The sequence below is a fragment of the Aethina tumida genome, chromosome 2 (assembly GCF_024364675.1).
Source record: "Aethina tumida isolate Nest 87 chromosome 2, icAetTumi1.1, whole genome shotgun sequence".
Classification (NCBI taxonomy): Eukaryota; Metazoa; Arthropoda; class Insecta; order Coleoptera; family Nitidulidae; genus Aethina; species Aethina tumida.
In genome coordinates, this window is record NC_065436.1 from 31001987 (window position 1) to 31024733 (window position 22747).

Consider the following 22747-nt stretch of genomic DNA (forward strand, 5'->3'; position numbering starts at 1 on the left):
TTTAAATTTTTTAAAGAATTATTTTTTTCTTTATTTTATTATTATTTTGACAATTTTCCAGAAATAAAATATGTACAGAAATTTTTATTCAAATTTCAAGGTGATTTTTTTATTTTTTTAATATCTTTCTTAATAATACTTTTTAATAATTTTCGAAACACTTTAATTTAAAAATAAATCTATTGTTTAAATTTGATACATTTCGAGAAGTAAAATATCACTTTTTTATTTTTGTTTTAATTTTTTAATTAAAAATTTCTAATTTAATTTAATTTTTATTTTTTAATTTTAAAATTGATTTATTTTATTTTCTATTTTGTTTTAAAATTAATATTAACAAGCTGAAACTGAAATTTTATAAATATATTTGTATTCTTCAAATATCTTCTTGATTTGTTTTAATTAAAAAATATCTTAGTAAATGATAAAACTCTTTAACTTGTATTTCAACCATTTTTTAATTAAATTTTCAATATTTAATTTAATAAACCACAAACTAAATTCTAATTTCAAGTTAATTTTATGGTTTAATAAAATTATTTTCGTCGAAAAATTAACATAGTATGTTTTAAATAGTTTAAGTTTGTTATATTAAAAAATAGCATCTTTTAAATAATTTTAATATTTTTCTAGAAGTAAATTATGAACCAAAATTAATTTTATTACTTTTTTAATTAAAAATCCATTTCATTCGTATAATAATACTTCTAATATTTTTTGAGAAATAAGTTGTTATAAATGAAATTAATTTAATTCGTTAAAATTTAATTAGTGTTTTCGAAAAATGTCAAAAACAACATTTTTTTTAAATAATTCCAGTGTTTTTCAGAAAATCATTTTTTTATGAAATTTTTTTTTATAAATTTTCCCATTTTTTTTTTCATTTTTTTCTTTTTTAATTATAAATAATGAATGGATAATAAGTATTATATTTACTTGTATTTGTGAAAAATATTTTTTACAATTTAATTTCTAAATCAAATGTTTCAACTTTGAGAATGTATAAAAGCTGTCCGACGAAATCGTAAATAAAACTTCCGACATCGGATCATTCTCCACATCGTCACAAGGGTTGATCGGTGGCGCATCAGATCCGATCGCATTTCTCTGATGTTCAAGCCCCATGTTTACATCGCCAGTACAGTCGTAGGTCCGACCCCGGAGGATTTTCCGAAATTACGTGTCGTTTACATCTTAATGGATGGGGGATGTTTGCGGATCGACTACGTTCGAGCGAAGACGCGTGTGTGACGCGATTCCATGAATTTTGCATCGATTTATTCCGAGTGGACGTGTGAAACTTTAATTCGTCTCGTTTAGATGTAGATTTTCCTAATTGGGGGTGAATTAGTGTAGCGGACGTAATCGTAACGTCCATGCATTTAAATTGACACTTGTTAGGGCAACTTGTCTTTCATCTTTTTGTTCGAGGGAAAGTCGTTTGACATTTTTACAATACGCTACTGGAAATTCCATTCGCAAATGTGTTTTTTTCGTCTTCGTTCCTTTTAGCGGTTCGTTCTTTTGTGCGTTCGAAACAAAAAGCGGCGGCAAGAAAGAACATCCATTTGTGGTTCGGTGAATTCAATGAGTGCCATTCGAAAATGTAAAGCGGGACGTTTTGCTAAAATATAAATCTACCGATTACGCAACAGATTTTCCGTTCGTCCTTTTTACTTGTGCTTCGCATTCGATGGGGGTGGTTTCGATTTTCGTGATGTATGTGACGAGTATGATTTATTGGTGTGTTTATGGGTCGTAAATACAGATAATGGTTTTTCTCATGTGACACACTGAACTTTTTTATTTAATGTAACTATGTTTTAGAATTTATGTAGATCGATCCGGTATACAATGTTTGAAGTGGGTTTTTTATTTTCTGTAACTGTTGAATGGAAGAATTTATTGGGTGGTGATAAAATTAAATTGATTCTGGTCTCTTGAGTATTTGTTCTTGAATGTTATATCAAGACGTTACATTATTTGAATTGGAGTTTGATGAGTCGTATAAAAGTTGTTCTATTTTTATGGTCACACATGAATATTTATGCCACTTCTGAACATTATTATCATTATTGTGTTAAAATCAATTTATTTAAATTTTAATTTTTTTTACTGTAATATTAATTATTTTTATAAATTAAATTAATATTAACTCAGTCACGTCCGAAAGCATTTTTTGTGTTTGTTAATTAAATATTATTAATTCGATTAATTAATATCTTTAAAAGTTTTATTGATTCATTATTTTAGGATAATTCATGTCTAAAGAATTTTAAAAATTTTAAAGTTTTATTCACTTTTAGTTTTCTTATTGTTAAATGTAAAAGTTTGTAGTTATGTTATTTCGATAATAATTTGTCTCGAGAATTTTTAAAAAACCTTAAATAGTTGCATAAATATTTAAATATTATCATATCATATATCACATATTTTTGCATATTATTCTAGTGTCAATTTACAATTTAAGTTATGATAAATTATTCACTTACTAGTTTTCTTATTGACAAATATAGTTTTTTATAATTATTTGTCTAAAGAATTCAAAAAAATTTAAAATATAGTAATACTTTTCATATTTATTCAAAAACATTTTTTCCTTAATGATGTAATTCAAAAAATTATTATTCGTAATAATTGTAATGAAAGTTCTAGTTTTCTTATTGTCAAATGTGAGAGTTATTTTTCAATAATATATCCAGAAAACATATTTTTTCATATTATACTAGTTATCCAAAAACATTCATTATGTTTGTTAATTAAATATAATGAATTCAATAAATTCAGTTCAATAAATTGTTATTGGTAAAGTTTTATTCATTTCTAGTTTTTTTATTGTCATATGTGAGAATTTGTAATTATTTTTCGATAATAATTTGACTCAATAATTTTAAGAAAACTTAAAAATTCACTTTCTAAGTTTACTATTTTTTTCGATTATTTTTTGTCTCAAGGAATTTTATATTTTACAAAATATTTATAAAACATTCAAGAAAAAATTTTCTTTCTTTATTAGTGTTTGCTAATCTATAGTTTCTAACTCGATAAATGTTTGTATTATTATAATTTTAATATATTATTTATATTCATTTTCAAACTCCTTTTTTTCTCAAATATGAGATTTTAGTTTAGGATAATTATTTGTGTCAAGAAAAATATTTTTAAAAATACGCATTTTAAAAAACTTTAGTTTAGTTTAGTTTCTAATACTATTTTATTCTTGATAAAAAATAAATTAGAAATACAGTCATCACTGTCATTATTTGTATATGTATTTCGTTTAGGAATTTTGTTGAACAAAAATACCATATTCTACCATAAATCAGTCGTTTTCTTGGCTCGATTCTAATTTTAATCCAACGTTTCACGCTGAGTATATCAGCAATCACCGAATCTCGCACATTTCGTTTAAAATACATAACTTATTTCATAAATATTTGCACAAAAAAATTATAAAACAGACTTTTATGTAAGGCCAATAAATCTGGATAAACACGTATGTCACAAGTGTGTATAATTTTCTGGTAAAAAAGCGTGTAAGTTACTTAAATTAAAGCACGCTTATGCAATGCAGCTTTAAATTACACATTTTTTAGTCTGAACAGAAAAAATAATGGTTACACAAACAAACCGAACAGTTTGATATGAAATGTGGAGCTTTTGTTGTTTATAGACCGTGAATTATTCGCTGAAAAATTGTTTTTCACTCTGTGAAATTACGTGCCCACTCAATTATGGTGAACACTATGCAACAGTTATCCAAAGAGCTTTAATTATAATTATCTCTCGCGTTTAATAGCGGCATATGCACAACAATAATTACGGACACAAAGCTCGGATCAAATATCGTGGCGGTTTCGAATATCGGATCAATCGAACCGGAGCCATTCACTACGACGACATCGGACAGATTGTCGTGGATGGATTTATAAATAATTCAAGATTTTAAACTGGCTCTAGACATGACATCCGCTCGTGACATCGATCCCCTTCAAAAAAAAATAAAACGCGGAGATTCGGACTGCCTTCATCCCCTAAACGAATCGCTTCCGAGAATAGCAAACGTCTGCCACAAAGTCGTAATAAACCATACAAAGTAGGATGGTAATTTTATGGCCTGTTAATATTGTGCTCCTGTAATCTAAATATAGCGGGAGGCATTAAGACAAATTGCGAATAAACCCAACCCGGGAGTCGGGAACATTTATTTGCAGGCAATTAGCATAAGTCTGTGCGGTCATGTCGAATTCCCTCGCTTGATTATCGCTTACGTCGTTAATCCGAGTTTAATTATGTTCCCGCCAGGATGGACATGGTATTTTGTCGTTTTAAGGTCGAACTTCTAACTTATCTATTGTATCAGTAAAATTTCAAAATTCATTGCGGATCGGATTATTATAATCGGAGTGTTTAAGAAGTTTTTAACAAGGAAACGGTTTTAATTGTCGGTCAGATTAAATCCAGTTAGGTAGCCCTATACGCGAAGATTTGTACTTTAAAAATTTATTCCAATTTAACTCCGACTGATAGCAGAAGTGGTGGCCGGAAGCGGTTTTTTAAATTACGAACTTTTCCAATTCCGAAGTATGGCGGTGAATTTTTCAGGCACGAAGTTTTCTCGACGGATTTATTTGGGCGGTACATTTAATTTTCCGCAGTTTTGCCAGAATATTTGTATTATTTACAATGTTCAATAGGAACTTAAATTAGTTGAAAGTTTGGAATTGTTCAAATGTTTGAAGCACGATTAATTAAAATAAATACGAACATTGAAATGCATTAAAAATTAATTTATTTTATTTAAGTATTATATATAGCATTTCAAGTTCTCTAAAAAAATAATCTGAAAAAATATAAATATTTATATTTTTAGAAAATTCTCAGATAAAGACGTTCTTCTATATTTTTTTATTTTTTTTAGGAAATTAGTTTAGAATGTTTTACATAAGTTTCGAAATTAATTAATTATCAATTGAGAAATATAATTATTTTTAGAAAATTTACATATAAGAAAATTCTCTGTTTTTTTTAATTATTTAAGTACAATCTAAAGTTGAATAATAATTGAAAATGAAAAAATAATAGTTATACATTTTTGTGATATTTTAATTTATCTAAAAAAATATAAATATTTTTAGAAAATTCTCAGACAAGGACGTTTTTTATATATTTTTTTATTTACTTTTGATATATTTTGAAATTAACTAATCATTAATGCTTTATTTAAGTATTTTATGTAGAAATTCTAAAATTGCTTATTTAGCAATTGAAAATGAAAAAAATTAGTTATAAATTTTGTTATATTTTAATTTATGTAAAAAATTTATATATAATTCTTACAAAAGGACTTTTTTATATATTTTTTTATATTTATTATTTACTCCACAGTTTAAGTTTTCACAAAATGACGTTTTTTAAATATTTCTTTTATTTTTTACTTCAGAATTTAAGTATTCTATGACTTTTGAAATTAACTAATTATTAATAATTAGTGTTTATATAGAATCAAAAATTACCTATTTAGTAACTGAAAATAATAAAAAAAAAATAGTTACAAATTTTGTTATATTTTTAATTTATCTAAAAGAATATAAATATTTATGGAAAATTTTCAGAAAAGGAAATTACTAGAATTAATTATTAATTGAAAAATATGAGTATTTTTAAAAAAATGACAAAATTGTTTTATAATTCTATTAATCTTTTTTGCATTTTCTTCTGTTATTTACTTAAAATATGAAATTGCCTATTTGGTAGTGAGAATGAAAAAAAAAAAAAAATTGTTTTTTTTTTTAATTTACCTAAAACAATTAAATATATTTAGGTAATTCTCAGAAAAATTAGTTTTTTTATAATATACTTCTGAATTCAGAAAGTATTTTTTGGTTTTTAAGTAATTATTTATAAAGTATTTACTAACTGAAAATGAAAAAATAATAGTTATAAATTTTGTTATATATTATTAATTTATGTAAATTTATTTATTTATTTTTAATTTTTTATAATTTTTTCAGAATTCAAAATTATTTTACATTTCAAAATTATTTATTGACTGAAAATTAAAATTAATATATTCATATTTCAATGAACTTTTGTTATATTGAATATATTGATTATATTTTATATTTTAGACAATATAGACTGAACACAATAAAAATTGTTTCTAGAAATGTATACTAAAAGTAGTTTTATTTTACTTATATGAAAAATAAATAAATTATAGTGGTTAGTTTTAAATTTTTTGGCAAATGCAAATACAAAACTTTTAGATTCTAAAGGAAACATTTATTTATTGTATAATAAAAATTATTTTTAAACGAGGTCAACTATTTTTTTAAAATATAAATTTTATTAGAATGATCAAAATGTTACCATAAATAATTTCAATATACACATATTTTATTAATCTTTGTACAATAAATCTAAAAGTGACAAAATAGAAATAAATAATTAGAGTATTTTTTTGATTATTTTCAGGTGAAGGGCTGTGCGAAGCAAAATGGGTTGCTTCGGCAGCAAAGACAAGCTGTCAAAAGAAGACATGGACTTTTTAAAATCACACACTCGCTACGATGAGAGCACGATAAAAGAATGGTACAAAGGATTTAAGGTAAGTTATTTTTCTATGCGTTTGTCTAGTAAATTATATTTCCAATCGTGAGTTTTATTAGCCTTGAATCATATAAATTTAATTGAGTAGCCAACCTTAACATGTTTACCTGATTTTAATTGCCCGTAAACTTTTCAAATTAGCAATGCATTCATAATTCGATGAAAAGACTTTTGATAGCGCGCGTTGATGCGACCGGCTCGTAAATCTAGTAACAGTCAACGGGTGGCCCAGATAAACTCGAAAACGACGGCTGCGTCCAGTGCGACACCAATTAAAACATGATTTACTACCCGCACGCGTTTTCAGTCCTATGGCACTGTGGCACACTCAATATTTTCATCGCCTTTCCATTTCTGCACAAACACCGGTCGACCTGGTGCCGCGTTTCTAGATCAGTTTTAATTATCCAACGATCGATGCACTAATAAGGCACACTCGATACGTCGTGTATCATAAAGGAGGCACAAAAAACACGAGGCAAATGCCAACGACAAATGTCACGCGTGTGAATTAGAAAATTGGGAACGTTTAATCTCTATATGGATGTTCCAGATTTTTTTCTAATTGGTAAAAGTGTGCACTGGTTAACAAAACCTTCCTGCAAAGGAATATTGCTTAGTTTTTAATAGTCAAATGTAAATAACATGATTTTTAACGAAGCTATTCGGTCATATTTAAATTTAAATATAGATAAATATAAAAAAATCTATAAATTAGGAACCGTAAATATCATGAATATTAGAAAATAAATTTGAATAAGTTACACAAAGGATCAGTATAATAATTGTTATTTATTGATAAAAACACTGAATACAAATTTTTGTATCTAAGTAACATAAAAATAACTTCATGTAACAGAAGCAAAAATAATAAATATTTTTATCTTTTTACTTTGTTTTATAATTCGTGACAGTGACAAGTCACCATCGGGCTTATCCTGAGGTCCCATTTTAGTTACTGCAATTTTCACATTTTCTGAAAGTTTTCTTTACCATTGTAATCATCATGAGATTCCTAAACGAAAATAAATTTAAGGATTTATTAGAAAATTTTTGTTACACTATGTTTTATCCAAATGCATTTTATTTTTGTAATTAATTATGTAAAGTTGGTAACTCGACACCTAATACGAATTTTGATATTTATCTTAATATAAATATTACTGTGTATATCGTGCTCAGACAATGACAATGTTTTAGCAGTCTGCGCATCATAATATAAAATAAACCACGTAGATTTGTATAGAAATTATAATTAAATTATATTGTAATATATATATTTTCAACACTAAAAACTTTTTTTATTAAATTTTAAACCACACCAAATACTTGCCTTTTATTTCTGTGATTGATTAAATCAATTAAATATTAAAATCCTACAAATCCTTTTTAAAGTCGATATATAACACGAACTTTTATATTTATTTTGATATAAAATGTCTTGCGCAGAATTACAATATTTGAACAGTCTGCGCAGCAAAATATTATGTGGAGGAACTTCTTCATTAATATCGTTTTGCTCTTCTGTCTTTTCCTCATAATTTCGTGGCAAATGTTGATTGCTAAATAAATTTTGAACCACATCATGTTCTTGCCTGACTGCATTTTGTTTCTGTGAATAATTTGATGTAATAAATATTAAAGTCCTCTTTAAAGTTGTTTTGTTAACACATAACACAAATTTCTATATTTATTTTGATATAAATGTATCTTGCGCAGACAACTACAACTACACAACAAAATATACAATAAATAAATTGCGCAATCAAAAAATTTGGAGTAAGATTATTCTTGTTTTATTGTTTTGAATAGAAAATCTTCTGATTATAATAAAAAAAATGTGTTTAATGCTAAAATTAGTCTAATCGAAGAAAATATTCAATAATAAACGTTTTATTTTCAAATTAACTTTCATTAATATCGTTTTGCTTTCTGTTTTTTTCTCACAATTTCGTAGCCCAAAGTGTTGGTTGGTAAGAATTCAACAAATATTTTGATTATATTAAATAAATAAATTTTGAACCACATAATGTTCTTGCTTGACTGCCTTTAAAGTTGTAATGTCAATACATAACACGAATTTTTATATTTATTTTGATATAAACATCATGATATATATCTGCATATACAGAGCAATCCAAAAATTTGGAGAAAGATTATTCTTGTTTGCTAAAATTAGTCTAATCGTATTATATTCAATAATAAATGTTTTATTTTTAAAACAAGTTAACTTCTTCATTAATATCGTTTTACTAAAATAAATGTAATTGTTGAATATAATCAATAATAAATGTTTTATTTTCAACACAAAAACATGTTAACTTCTTTCAATTTTGTTCCCTAAAATGTTGGTTACTACGAATTCAACATATTTTATTTTGATTGTATTTAGTAAATAGGTTATTCAAGGTAAGAAGTTTATTTATAACTTTATATAAACATACGATACGATATATATTATGCGCAAACAATGACAACAGTTTTGACAGTCTGCTCAGCATAGTAGTTTGAAATGAGCTGTGCAATCCAAAAGTTTGGAGGTAAACTATTCTTTTCTTATTGTGTTGTATAGAAATCCCGATAATTATAAATAAAAAAGTGTGAAAAATTGAAATAGGTTTAATCATGTAAAATATTCAATAATCAACATAATATTTTTCAACACAAAAGTATTGTGCAGCAATTAATCTCTTCGTTAATATCGTTTTGAATCACTCTTTTTTTTCCATAACTTTGTGCCTAAAAATTATAATATTGCGTGCTAAGATTTCAGCAAATCTCATTTTGATTGCATTCAGTAAATAAATTTTATATGATTAGTGGGGTTTATTAAAAACGGGAAGCCATGAAATGCTATTAATATCCAGGGTAATTTACGATAGAAACTTAAAGCTAAACCTTGACATGGGAACGATTCTCAATATTGTGTATCCTTCAATAAAACAACAATATACTCTTATTCAAATTGTTTTATTTTTTATTAATACGTTAATGTAATGTATTGTTAAATATTACATTACGTGTTGATCGTCATAAAACCATTGTGACATATGACAACAAAAATAACGACGTAATTCAGTCCAATCCTACGGTTGTTAAACGCACAAATTGAAACCTCAAATTAATTTAATGCATTTTTAATTTAAAGAATGCAAAGAAAAAAATACCAGTAGAACACTCATGTATGTTTGTCCGAGTTAAGAGACGTCACGCAATATGCTAAACGAATTCTTGACACATATAGACAGTTAATTATAAACGGATATTAAACTCACTTTATAATGCAATTCGTATTCAGCGCTCGCCGCGCAATTACGGCACACTCGTTATGAAATAAGTTTTCCGCGGAATTATTAGGTCGGCTTCGTCGCTTTTAAATGGCAGTTCGGAACTTCAAACATATCGTCGGAGGATTAACGATATCGCATCGTAGACCATTATGCCCGCTCATTAATGGCGCACGTGATTTACGGAACCCGTTGCCGAATTAATTCGATCTGGTGCGCCAACGAAAATTCACTTATTACCTACTGACGAATTTAATTAATTGGACAATAGGTCAATTCATTAGGTGTTTAACAGGAAATTACGGTTTCTTGAAGTTGGGATTGGGCTAGTAACTTTAGTCCTATTATCAACTTAAACAGACACCATATTTTAATTAAACTGTTATCATAGAGTTATTTAAATTGTGATTTAATTAGTAATAAACAGATTATCAAACCTAGGAAGTTCTAGTTTGTAGAAGAGGTAAATCCTCTTGTGGCTTTTAATTCTGATTAATGGTCCCTAAACAGTAGTAGTAATACTTCTGGCCAAAATCTTAATCTGGCTGAGTAACAATGTTGTTTCCTCTAATTGTTCGCATAAACCACGTCCTATTATACGAAATTAAATCTGAAATTTACGAGTCCTTCCGGCCACAGTTACAACTATGTTAGAACTTAATTTAAAGGTTTATTTCTTACTATTCTCCAAATTAATTATTCAATTTTATGGTATTGTTAACGTTAACTTTGATAAACATTATTCCGATGTATATTATGACAATAAATCATAAAAAATATTTTTTTGAGTAACCCAATATTGGAAGTTAATAAAAATAACAGGTGGGCTGAAAAGTTCGTAGGCTGACACATAAATGGCGCTACTAATATTAAATCTATAAGATTTTCAGTTAACCCCAACCTTCAAAAGACACGTATATAAATTTGACAGCTGTCGTACTATTAGTTTGTGAGTTATAGCATTTTGAGTGAAGCAACTTTTGTTAGTTGGATAAAAAGGAATTTCGTGTGTTCATGTGCATTTTGGCGAAAATCAAGCCAAGGCTTGGCTTTATAAATATTATTCGGACTTTACACCAGGAAAATTAACCGTTGAAAAGTGGTTTACTATGTTTAAACGAGGCGAAATGAGCACCGAGGACGATGCACGCAGTGGACGCCCCAAAGAGGGTGTTACCGACGAAAACATCAAAAAAGTCCACAAAATAATTTCGGATAACCGTAAAGTGAAGTTGACTGAGATAGCTGAGACCCTAAAGATATCAAAGGAACGTGTTGGACAGCAAGGTTATGGCATCAGTATTTTGGGATGCGCATGGTATAATATTCATTGACTGTCTTAAAAAGGGAAAAACCATAAACAGCGGCTATTACGTGGCGTTATTTATTAGAGCGTTTGAAGGACGAAATCGCGGAAAAACGGCCCCATTTGAAGAAGAAGAAATTCCTGTTTCATCAGAACAAATTCTATCAAAAAAAAGATTTTTTCTTTGATAGCCTACGAACTTTTCTGCCCAACTGTTTGCATTAATTATGAATTAATTGATTACAAAATTAACTATTTCAGTCATATGTAAATGATAATATCAATTTTTCTTTTATAAAAACATTCTTGAGTAGGCCAATACAGGGAGTTACTCAAAACGAAATCACTATCAAGAAGTTTTTGGAATCAACAGCAAATATTTCTTATTTTTTTTAAGAATTAATTAATTATTTCACTTTTAAAGAATTGATCAGTTTGTTATATTTTATTCGATGAACTCATCAATATTATTACAACAAAAATTGGACTATATTAAACCATTATTATAGAATAATTGAATACAGGAAGTTCGTTCAAACTGCACAAATGTTTATTATACTTTCTGACTTGATAACATCAAATTGTTATAATTTTTTGATGTATACTGATCAATAACAATAATTGGACTATATTAAAACATTATTGTGGATTAACCCAATGCAGAATTTTTTTGGAAACAACAGCAAATATTTATTATTTTTTTACGAATTAGTTAATATATTTTCATTCGTTGAACTCTTATCAATATAATTATGTCAAAATTTATACTATAAAAAACATTATTCATGAATAATTCAATACAAGAAGATTATGGAAACGACAATGAATATTTATTATTCTTTTACAAATTAATGATTTCTGTCTTAAATGTTATATTTTTTTCGATGTATCAATATATTTGTAACAGAAATTTGACATTATTCTTGAGTAACAAACTAATTTACGAATTAATTATTTCACCTTTAAAGAAAGGATTACATCAGTTGGTTATTTTTTATGTACATATGAATATAATTATTACATATATTAGTTATTAGAAACAACAAATCTATTTTGAAGAATTGATAAGACTAATCAGACTATAAATAAAATAACGCTCCAATGCAGGAAGTTAACAGAAACGTTTTTTATCTTTTACAAATTAATTATTTAAGTTTTATAAAAATTGATAACGTTAATTTGTTGTATTTTGTTACTAACTTATTGATATAATTATATCAAAAAATGTAGTCTAAAAGAAACATTGTTTTTGAGTAACCCAATACAAATAGTTAATAGAAACATAAGATGGCACTCCGGAAAACTCCCAAAGGAGCCTGACGAACGCGATTTTTCCGAGAGGCGCCGTCTTTCCGTGCCGCTAATCGCGTTAGTTCGCGACGGTGGCAACGACGATGCCCGGATCAAAAGACGCTTAATTACCGGGCCATGATTGCCACAGGGAGTGGGACGTGCGGTGAAACCGTCTCCGCTGAAAAATTCCCGGGCACCGGGATAAATATACGGGATATTGGAATTGTTTCGGCGTTCGTTACGTTCTTGCTGTCATTCATTTTTGTTCCTTGTTTCATTATCATATTTTTTTAATTAAACAAAACGTGATAATTTCCCGGTTCACGAACGCAGGAATTCGTTGTTTGCCCGGCGGTAATTAGGTGATTAAAAAACTAACGTAATGGACACGAGAGCGTCCCAAATTGTCGTAAGCGGCCTCCCAGGGGCCTAGACGAACGTTTACGGCCCCCCAAATTTAATTTACCTTAAAATTTCCAGTAGGCTCGCCCTCTGCGGAATTTATATTCATTGCGGGTGTCGCACCGACGTTAGTTTTAATTTGCGAAATGTTACTTCTGCCGTCTTATCTTATTTTTAAGCGCTCTTAACAGATTTATTAGACTCAACGTTTTAAACGTTGGAATATTTTGTTGGCTGTTTAATTAAGTTCAATCAAATTAAAGGAGTCGGTACGGCATGAGACTGGGCGTGGAACTAATCGGGTTTCGCGTCCCGACGCTTTTCGCCGTTAAATGAATTTCTCGTCACTTGGCCGTGATGCATGTGGTGTCAGTCCGACGCTTGTAATTTCGGTCCTGTGAAATATTACTCCAGAACACAACAAACGTGGAAATTTATAACAAAAATGAAACGAATACGTTTTAAAATCACAAGGTTTATTGGTCGTCTTTAATTTAACAATAATTAAAAGCAATTAAAATAGCGGCACATTAAAACACACAAGTATTTAACAATACTTTCGCATATCATATTTTTTTTCAACTCTAACATAATATCTTAACCCTCGGGGGCCTCGAAAACCGTCGATAGTACGGTTACAAAGATCGACACAGTTAAATGTATCTAATATGAACTTGTTGGGGCTCTTAAACCACTCCACCTCCCCATTTACAATCACGGATTTGGTCTTGTTGTCGTCGCTGATGACGATTTTGTATTGATGCGTTATTCTTTGGGTCGGGCGTATCGCATAGACTCCGACCAGAAATCCGCTTTCCTCCTTGCTGAAACATGCCAGAAATATTTGCCCGTCGACTTGCAGGGGCTCCCGCCAGAACGGCTTCTCGCTGAATCCCTCGAGGATGGCGAAATCTGAATGATCGTACATCATGTCGTGTGATTTTTCCAAATGGGGCTGGAGCTTGAAGTGCGGTCCATTCCACTTGCATTGCATCCGATCGGACATGCTGAAGGGGCAGTAGTCCATGTTTAACTGGCACTGCTTCTTGTGATGATAGATGTCTTTACTCCGGCCGGTGTAACGGCAACCTCTACGGTAGTTGACGCACGGCAACAGCATATTGTCGTACATTTCGCACAACTGCATGTGGCCGTACTTATTTTTGTGTCCGCCGCATGCCGGACACTGGTGGACGAAGCAGTCGCTGCAGAACATGTGATTATTGAAGCACGTCAGGAACGGCGGATCTACGAATTCTAAACACCTAATGCATTCGAATTTGTAGACCTGTCTGAAATTTACTACGTTCATAGTCATCTTGTGTACGTTTGGCGATTTGAATGGGATAACGAAACAATTTGGCACGTTGTGGGCTTATTTCGGGGCGATGTGGTCTTGTTACCGGGGGATGTGGTCCTGGAATTTGTTTTGAGGAATGTTAGTGGCTGGTTTAATCAAATTTTGTGGGCTTATCGATTTAGAAAATTGATTTGAACATAATTGAGTCATCAATAAATTGTATTCATATGTTCCAGTAACATGTTTTACTTTAGTTTTTGTTTAAAAATTCACTACTAATTGATACTGAAAATATTAATCTCATAATTATTTTCCTCTTTAACTATAAAATTTATATTAAATATATATATAAAAACAAATTTTGAGGTTTTTGTCTTGAACTATTCATCAATAAAAAATAAAAAATTATTTGTATGTTGTGAAATATAGAAACCAAAATTGAATTACATGATTTTGCAATAATAAAAATCACCTACTTATTAAAACAATTTGCTATTAACAATAACAGAAATAAAGAAAATAAGAGCAGTAAAAACTCACCTGCAAGTCGATGTTAGGATCAAGCGAGACTAAAACATGACTAAATTTCGTACAGTAAGCTACCCAAGGTCGCTGGTGATGTACAGGGTGATTCTCAATCAAAAAATTTTATTTTGACTAGAATAATAAATTAAATTATTTTCGAATAAATAACAAGCAGTATCTGAGAATATCTCTTACTAACAGGAATCTTCTATATTATTTTTTACATTTTAATAACGAGAAAAGTCTATTAAAACATTTTTTATTAAAATAAATAAGTTCTCTATTGGACTCTCCTCAATACCAATTTTCATAACAATATAATGCATATTAGTAAGTCTGTAACATAATTAAAAATTATATTTTTCTAAAAAAATATCTTTTGGTTAATAAAAGTGTAATGATTAAAAAATGAAATGGGATCTTCTAAATTACTTTAAACATTTAAATAACGAGAAAAATCTATTAAAATATGGTTTATTAAAATAAATAATTTCTCTTTTGAACCCTTCTTAAAATGGGTATATAACAAGTTTTATAACAAAATATGTCTGAGAACATTTTGTACTGACAGGGATCTTGTATATTATTTTTTATGTTTAAAAAATGAGAAAAATTAATTAAAATATTTTAAAGATTTTAAAGTTCCTATTTGTCTTATAAATAAATATAAAAAATATCTGATAATTTCCAATATTCAACTTAGTTTTCATAATCAGTTAAGTATAAAACTGAATCACAAAAGTTCTGCGCCTTGTTGGCATTAAGAATTTATCTAATTGTAAAAATTTTTGAATTTGATGTTTTGAAATAGTTTCTGATTCTGATTATTTGATGATTCATTAGAAAGATGCTAGTTTTTATTCTGTCACATCTTTAGTTATATTCATAAAAAATAATTCTGTTAATTTAAATAGAAATAGTTTTTCATTGCACCCCAATTACGGATTTGTGCAACTTGAAAGTTTTAGTTTGAAGCGCTCGGGTTGTGAAGAGCGTTAAATGCACTCCCATCAATGGATGCAATTCCGAAATGATAAATGCACTTGAAAGTTCCGACATCAATCATCGTTCCGTGGAGATGCCCGATAAAAAGTGAATGCAATGGCAAACTCACAATCGGCATGTCGTCGCCATCTGTCCACTTTATTTACGAGTTTTATTCAGTTGTCTGACCGTTTCGACTGAATTTTATGAAACTGGAATTTTCAGCGCCGAATTAGTTCGTCGAGTGTTTGCGACGTTGTATCGCTTGAATTTAATTAAAATCGAGAACGTCAAGTCGCACGCTTTGCTCCCAATTGATTGTTAAGTTATTTTATGAATATTTAAAGTATTTTATGTACATGCAGGAAGGGTTTTTACTGGCGTCTGTCACGCGAACACTGCAATGTTGGAGCTTTTTGTTTTAAAACGTCGGGTTTTCTTGCTTTCGAGCTTTCAATCAAAACCACTCATGTTTCCATGTTGTTTTATTAATAATACGTTATCCTAGGATTAAAGGGAAAAACTTTAAAACGTAATGTTCAAATAAATTATAAAGGTGGGTTATTTTGAGAGCTTAATAACAGGGTATTTTATTTGCACATTAACGAAACGTAGTTATTACAGTTCATAAGCTATAAACTTGGCATTCATAAATTTTTTAAAAGAACTTAACGATTTAAATTTGTCATGTCCTATATTCATGTTAAGATACATTTATAGTAAAACTTAATTATATTTGAACATGCAACTATTAACTTAGAAGTTTTATCACTCTATTTGTCTTGAATAATCAAGTACACTGTTTGGGAAAAGTTTATGGTTTTACACAAACACTCACTGTTTTATTTACGTGATTAATTATAAAAAATGATGAGTATTAACACGAAGGAATTTCACATTTCATCAAAATAAAATTTATGAGATCAGTATTTCCAAGAAGCAATTTTGTATACTTTGAAGCTGTTGCGAGAACTAAATTATTGAGTGATGGCATCGTTTGTTTTAAATTAGTTATGTGAAGCAGTTAATCAAAATGTTTATCCGAAAATTCATGTTCCCAGATTTGTTTATGTGTGCCATCCATTAAACAAACAATAATCTGTTAGTAATTGTGTTATCAGGTCGGCGTGATGTGAACGAGCGACAACCGAAAGTCCACCAGCTAATTCATAATCAATGACAACATTATCACTTTATAATGGAGTCGACGAGTGAATCCCCCGAACGAATACAGTTACGAAATTATACCTGGCGCGACCATAATTTACGGTTGGCACACCTGCTAAAAGCAGTGGCGGCCCCAATGAATTACGGTCGCAATCAATTTCGTCCGTCTCCGACAGACGAATTACCGAGATAAATCGTATCCTGACAAAATGGGTCAAAGCTTTGATACACTCCGCCGATTTCCCTGACTAAATTCAACAATCCAATTTCCTAAAACTTACCCTTATCAGGGCAATGGGGTCGACCCGGATAATTGAATGCAACGATAGTTTCGAATTCGACAGTGTCGCGACCCCGTTTCTTACTTATCTAATTGTGTTTCGTTTGATTTTGGTCTTTTTGTCGCACCGGTGTAATTCCTCAACGGGAAATCGTGTTTAATTGATAGCTTTTGTAATTATATTACTTTGGTGAGTTCGTTGTGCTTTTAGCGAAATTAGTAAACGGTTAATTGTTTCAAATTGCAACTACGAGTGTTTCTATTTTAGTTACTATTAATGTTCATTTTCTTCGGTAAATGGCACTTTGTTTTGATTTCATTAGTAAATTTTTTACATTGAATAATTCTGTGAAATGCGTTTCAGCTAATTAAAACAGTGAAATAGTTACCCTTTAATTAGATAAAATTTTGCCATTAATGAAGATTCTTTATTAAAAACTGAGATCCTTAAAATTTGATATTTATATTAAATATTATTATATAGAATTGATAATGCAAATAAATATTATTTTATGATATATTCAAAAGAAGTATGTTTCTTATATTATTATATTATAAAAGTAATACAAATGGAAAATAATTAATTACTTTTTTTAATTCTTAACAGAAATGTATGAACCTTTAATGACAAGTCGTTTTATTATTATTCAAATAGTTATTAATTTTTTGTTTATGCAAAACATATATTTTACTTATTGTAAGAAAATTTTACATAGTTGGAAAACGAGTAAGATAAAAATAATTAGATAATTCTTAAATTTTTTTATTATATAAAATCAGTATCTATGATTATTATCAAAATTCTATAATAATAAGAATATAAACTAAGCTAAATTAATAAGGTTAGATAATTCTTTATTATTTTACAAATTATAATACCTTTCATTATTAAATCATTAATATTAATCAGTATATTTTAATAAATTTAAGATTCCATTTTAATAATTTACAGTTAAAAATTTTTATATTAATTTTAATAATAAATTTCTTATTTCTGTTAGTATTTTTTAATGAATTATTTAAATTCCAGCTCTAAGAGGATACTCAATAATTAATAATATGAAAGATAAAAAAATATTCTAATAACAAATATATTGTTGAACCTTGATAGGTCGTTTTATTAGTATTCAAATAAATAATCGTCTCTAATTATTATACGCAATAATTAACAATATGAAAAATAAAATAAGGAATACTCTTCTAATCAGAAATATAGAACGTTTAATGACCGGATCGTTTTATTATTATTCAGATATATTATATAAATAGAATTAATATATAAAATTTTTGATATATTTAATCAAATATTTTTCTTAATATAAAGATTTTACACAATTGAAAAAGTTATAAAATAAAAATAATTTAGATAATTATTCAGTTTAACTAAACTGTTATCAAAAATCAACAATAATGATTTTATAAATTTAATCTATTAGAAAATAAAGTAACAGAATATTTTCCAGATGAATAACAATTTTTGACATATATTTAAAATAAATGTTTTCTTACTATAAAGAGATTCTATACAGTTGAAAAAGGTACAATAAAAAAATAATTTTGACTATTCTTCAAATTTTTTTATTAAATGTTATATCAGTTTCACTAATAAAAACAAACTGTTATCATAAATCAACGATAATAATAATATAAATTTAATCCATTAAAAATAAAGTAATGCATACGGACAATAATTGAATATTTTATTAATTAATCACCCCTAATTATCATATTCAATAATTAACAACATGAAAGATAAATTAAGAATCATACTTCTAATGTGAAATGTAAATACTTTAAGGATATACCATTTGATTATTATCCAGATAAATAAAATTATTATAAAACAAATATTTTACTAAATGTAAAGAGATTTTACACAATTAAAAAAGTATAAAATAAAAATAATTTAAACAATTCTACAATTTTTTTTATTTAATATTATAATCAAGTTAATAAAAATACAAACTATTATCAAAAATCAACAATAATATTATTATAAACTTAATCTTTTAAAAAATAAAGTTATAAATGAAAATTATTTTATTAAATTATTATTAACACTTTAATGACAGATCGTTTTATTATTATCCAGATAATTATTAACTTTTTATATATACAAATAATAAATTTTACTTATTGTAAGGACATTTTATAAAGTTGGAAATCGAATAAGATAAAAATTATTTAGATAATTCTTAAATTTTTTACATGAAATTAGTATCATAATTATTATCAGTATTCTATATTAATAATATAAAACAAACTAAATTAATAATTTAGATAAATCTTTTTTTACATATTATAATACCTTTCACTATTAAATCATAAATATCAATCAGTATATTTTAATAAATTGGTTATCAAACCTGGCGAATCCGCCACAATTTAAAATTCCGTTAAAATTTTTTGTATTAATTTAGTAATAAATTTTTTATTTTTACTAGTTTTTCTTAATGAATTATATACATCCCAGCTCTAAGAACAGTGTACAGTTAATAATTTTCAACAATTCGCTCATTGAATAAGATATAATAAGCTTGTTTTAGTTTACGTTTTGAAATAAACCTGCAAGAACATTCACACGTAAGATACACATGTGTACAACCGATCTATATGACCGAATTGAGTCATAAACACATTCGTAAAATATTTACATTTAATATATTATACCTGTTTATCCAGTCTTTAGACCGTGTGTAAATAAGCTTTATGCGCTTTATGAACATAAATAAACCGCGATCCAATACTTTTATTGAAACAACGACGAACAATTGGAACGGTTTGACAATAATCGATATGCGCGAGGGTCGAACTTTTTTATTTTGACGGCTCGTTAAAGGTCACTGTATCTTTGTTGTTCCACTTTCGATTTGTTTTGCGCGAGTCTGGGCCTAGTTCAAAAAAGAACCAGACTCCGTTCATTATTTAATTAGTTACGTAGTTTGATCGGTAAACAAACCAGACAGATGATTGTGATGCCTTAATCAACCCTTTCATGAAGAATGAAAGGCTCCAAGCAATTTACGAAAAAACATATAATCGGTGTGTGCACATTGTGGGGCTTAATGAATTGTTATAAGGTTGAGCACAATATTGATATTTTGCTAATAAATGCGACGCACTAATACCATGTAGGATTGTTGATTTTGGGCTTGTGCAAATAAATCTCCGCTCCCGCACAGCGATAATTTATTATTATCGATATATCAAAGTCCACCATCAATTTTCACCACATGTAACTTTTTTTTTAGTTAATTTATTTGCGTTGAGTTTAATGTACACATGTTTGATTTTTTTTTAATTTTGCATTACAGCAAGACTGTCCAAATGGTCGACTGACGCCCGCCAAATTCGTAGACATGTACAAGATGTTCTTCCCATCCGGCAACGCCGAAGAATTCTGTGATCACGTATTTAGAACCTTCGACATGGACAAAAACGGCTATATTGATTTCAAGGTGAGTGACGCTCACTCTTCGTTTCTATCACTATCCATTCATTTCCAAACCGAGTACAAAAATAAAAAAGGAAAATATTGCTTACAGTTGTATGCAGTCAGTATGAAAATAGACTAAATCACAATTTTAATATTTATACAAATATCTTATCTATCTAGAAAGATATCTAAATTTATTTATTTTTTATTTTACATTTATGTTCCAAAATAAATAAAAAATATTTTAAAAATTAATAATATTTTAAAAATTAATAATATTTTAAAAATTAATAATATTTTAAAAATTAATATTTTAAAAATTTTTTTCTTTTAGTTTTTCCCCTACAAATTATAATTTATACCAATTGTCTTACGAATTAAAATTGCGAATTGCATCGTTCTTCTAACCTGGTGAGAGAAAAATCATACCACTTGAGGTTTGAGTCTAAATAAATCGATTGTAACGCACATTTTACAACAATTTTCAAGATTTGGTAATGTGAAAGAAAAAACTAAAACTGAAAGACCAAGAAGGAAAGAAGAACAGACGAGCCACACTTAAGTTTGTCAGGTCCCATTTACATTGGGCTTTAAATAATTGGAAATCTGGAGTGATAATTTGGTTGGTAGTGATGGTATTTTATATGTAAGACGACCTATTTGTGAAAAGTAATGGTATAAGAGTCACTTTTAGGGGATTGGAATGGGCTCTCTTCATCAAAAAATTTAAGAAATTTATTTGAAAAATATTTTACAATAATTAAAATATTCTTTTTTTAATGTTTTATTAATTTTTTGTTTTATTAAAAGTTTTGAAAATTTATTTTTGTGCATATTTTTTCTAAGTGATTAAATAAATAAGAAAACGTTGGTGTCATTTTTTTTACAAAATTAATTTTTGTTTTTTTATAAGGGGTAACAAATATAATCATATAATATCAATATATTTAAAAATAATTAAATTTAAAAATTGCATTTGATTTCTTCTTATATTTTTGAAAAATTTCGCTTCATTAAAAATTATTATAGTTTTTCTCTCATAATTTCACAATATTTTAATCAATACATTATTATACATTATATAGTATTTCAATTTATTCACAATATTTTAATTTACTTAATACAATTCTTAAAAACTTCAAAAATATCTGTTTAATCTTTAAGAATAAATTCTTTCGTATTAAAAGTTTTGAAAAAAATATTTGATTTAGATTTTTTTAATTTTGTTAAATAATTTGATAATTTTGTTTATATTTTTTCTAAAATACGAATAAGAAATTTTTGATAGAGCGGAAAAAAATATATTTTTAATATATTTTTTAATTTTTCCTTCAGATTATACAATATTTTAATTTAGTAAAATATTTTAAAAAATCTCAATCTCAACTGGTTAAAAAAAAATATTTGTTTCTTAATGTTATATTGTAAAATGTTAAAAAATTGTCTTCAGATATTTTTTTTCATAAAATGTCGAAAAATATTTTTAAAAATAATTTATATACAAATAATAATATAAAAATGCTATTTAACATCACAGATGGAATTTGACAAATACATTTATTAAGAAAAAAGTGTTACTTTCAAAATATTGTAGAAAATAAATATTTCAAAATGGTTTATCATGGAATGACCCATTTGTAGTTAAATTGAAGCAGCAATCAATATTCTCTAATTTCTGTCGCCACTTTATGTAATTATGACTGAAAATTCCATGGGACCTTTTAAATTTAATTAACACCAACAAAATGATTAATTTGCCGCGCCGTTTTCAATTTCTGTTCTCTTGTGTAAAACGATAATATTACAAATACATATAATTAATTGTAGTTGAAAAGTTGACACATTCGACCAAAATTTAATTAGTTAATTTTAACGAGCAATACGAAAACAAATATTAAACAGAATATCACAATTTTCGTGGTTTTTATTGAATTATATGTAAATATTTGATTTTTTGTGGTTGATTAATTAATAGTTTGGCACTTTTTAGTAAGGTTAGAGAAAATGATTGATTGTTAATAATTGGAATTTCCCTGGCACGTAACGGAACCTTTCAGAAACATTTTATATACTTCCAATACAAATAGTCAAATTTTCGATGATCGGGGGAAAAAATAAAACACGCAATTCCTCCATACTGTCGCAGGATAAGCGA

At 27.5% G+C, this 22747-nt stretch overlaps 3 protein-coding genes across 6 annotated transcripts in view; 2 read left to right on the plus strand and 1 right to left on the minus strand.

Moving 5' to 3' along the window:
- Positions 1–22747, plus strand: part of LOC109605816 (neurocalcin homolog) — an 80804-nt gene that overhangs the window by 45309 nt on the left and 12748 nt on the right. The gene's annotated exons all lie outside the window — the stretch shown is intronic.
- Positions 1–22747, plus strand: part of LOC109605823 (neuronal calcium sensor 2) — a 75520-nt gene that overhangs the window by 45044 nt on the left and 7729 nt on the right. For both annotated transcript variants that reach the window (XM_049963477.1, XM_049963476.1), the window contains 2 exons: positions 6478–6610; positions 20471–20614. In XM_049963477.1, the coding sequence (XP_049819434.1) occupies positions 6500–6610; positions 20471–20614 (255 nt within the window). In that variant the 5' untranslated portion in view covers positions 6478–6499. The remainder of the gene's footprint in view (positions 1–6477; positions 6611–20470; positions 20615–22747) is intronic.
- Positions 13360–14847, minus strand: LOC109601960 (uncharacterized). The gene is made up of 2 exons (XM_020018266.2): positions 14741–14847; positions 13360–14317 (listed from the first exon to the last, which is right to left on the minus strand). Exon 2 carries the CDS (start codon positions 14216–14218, stop codon positions 13448–13450), a length of 771 nt encoding a protein of 256 aa, XP_019873825.1. The 5' UTR covers positions 14219–14317; positions 14741–14847; the 3' UTR covers positions 13360–13447.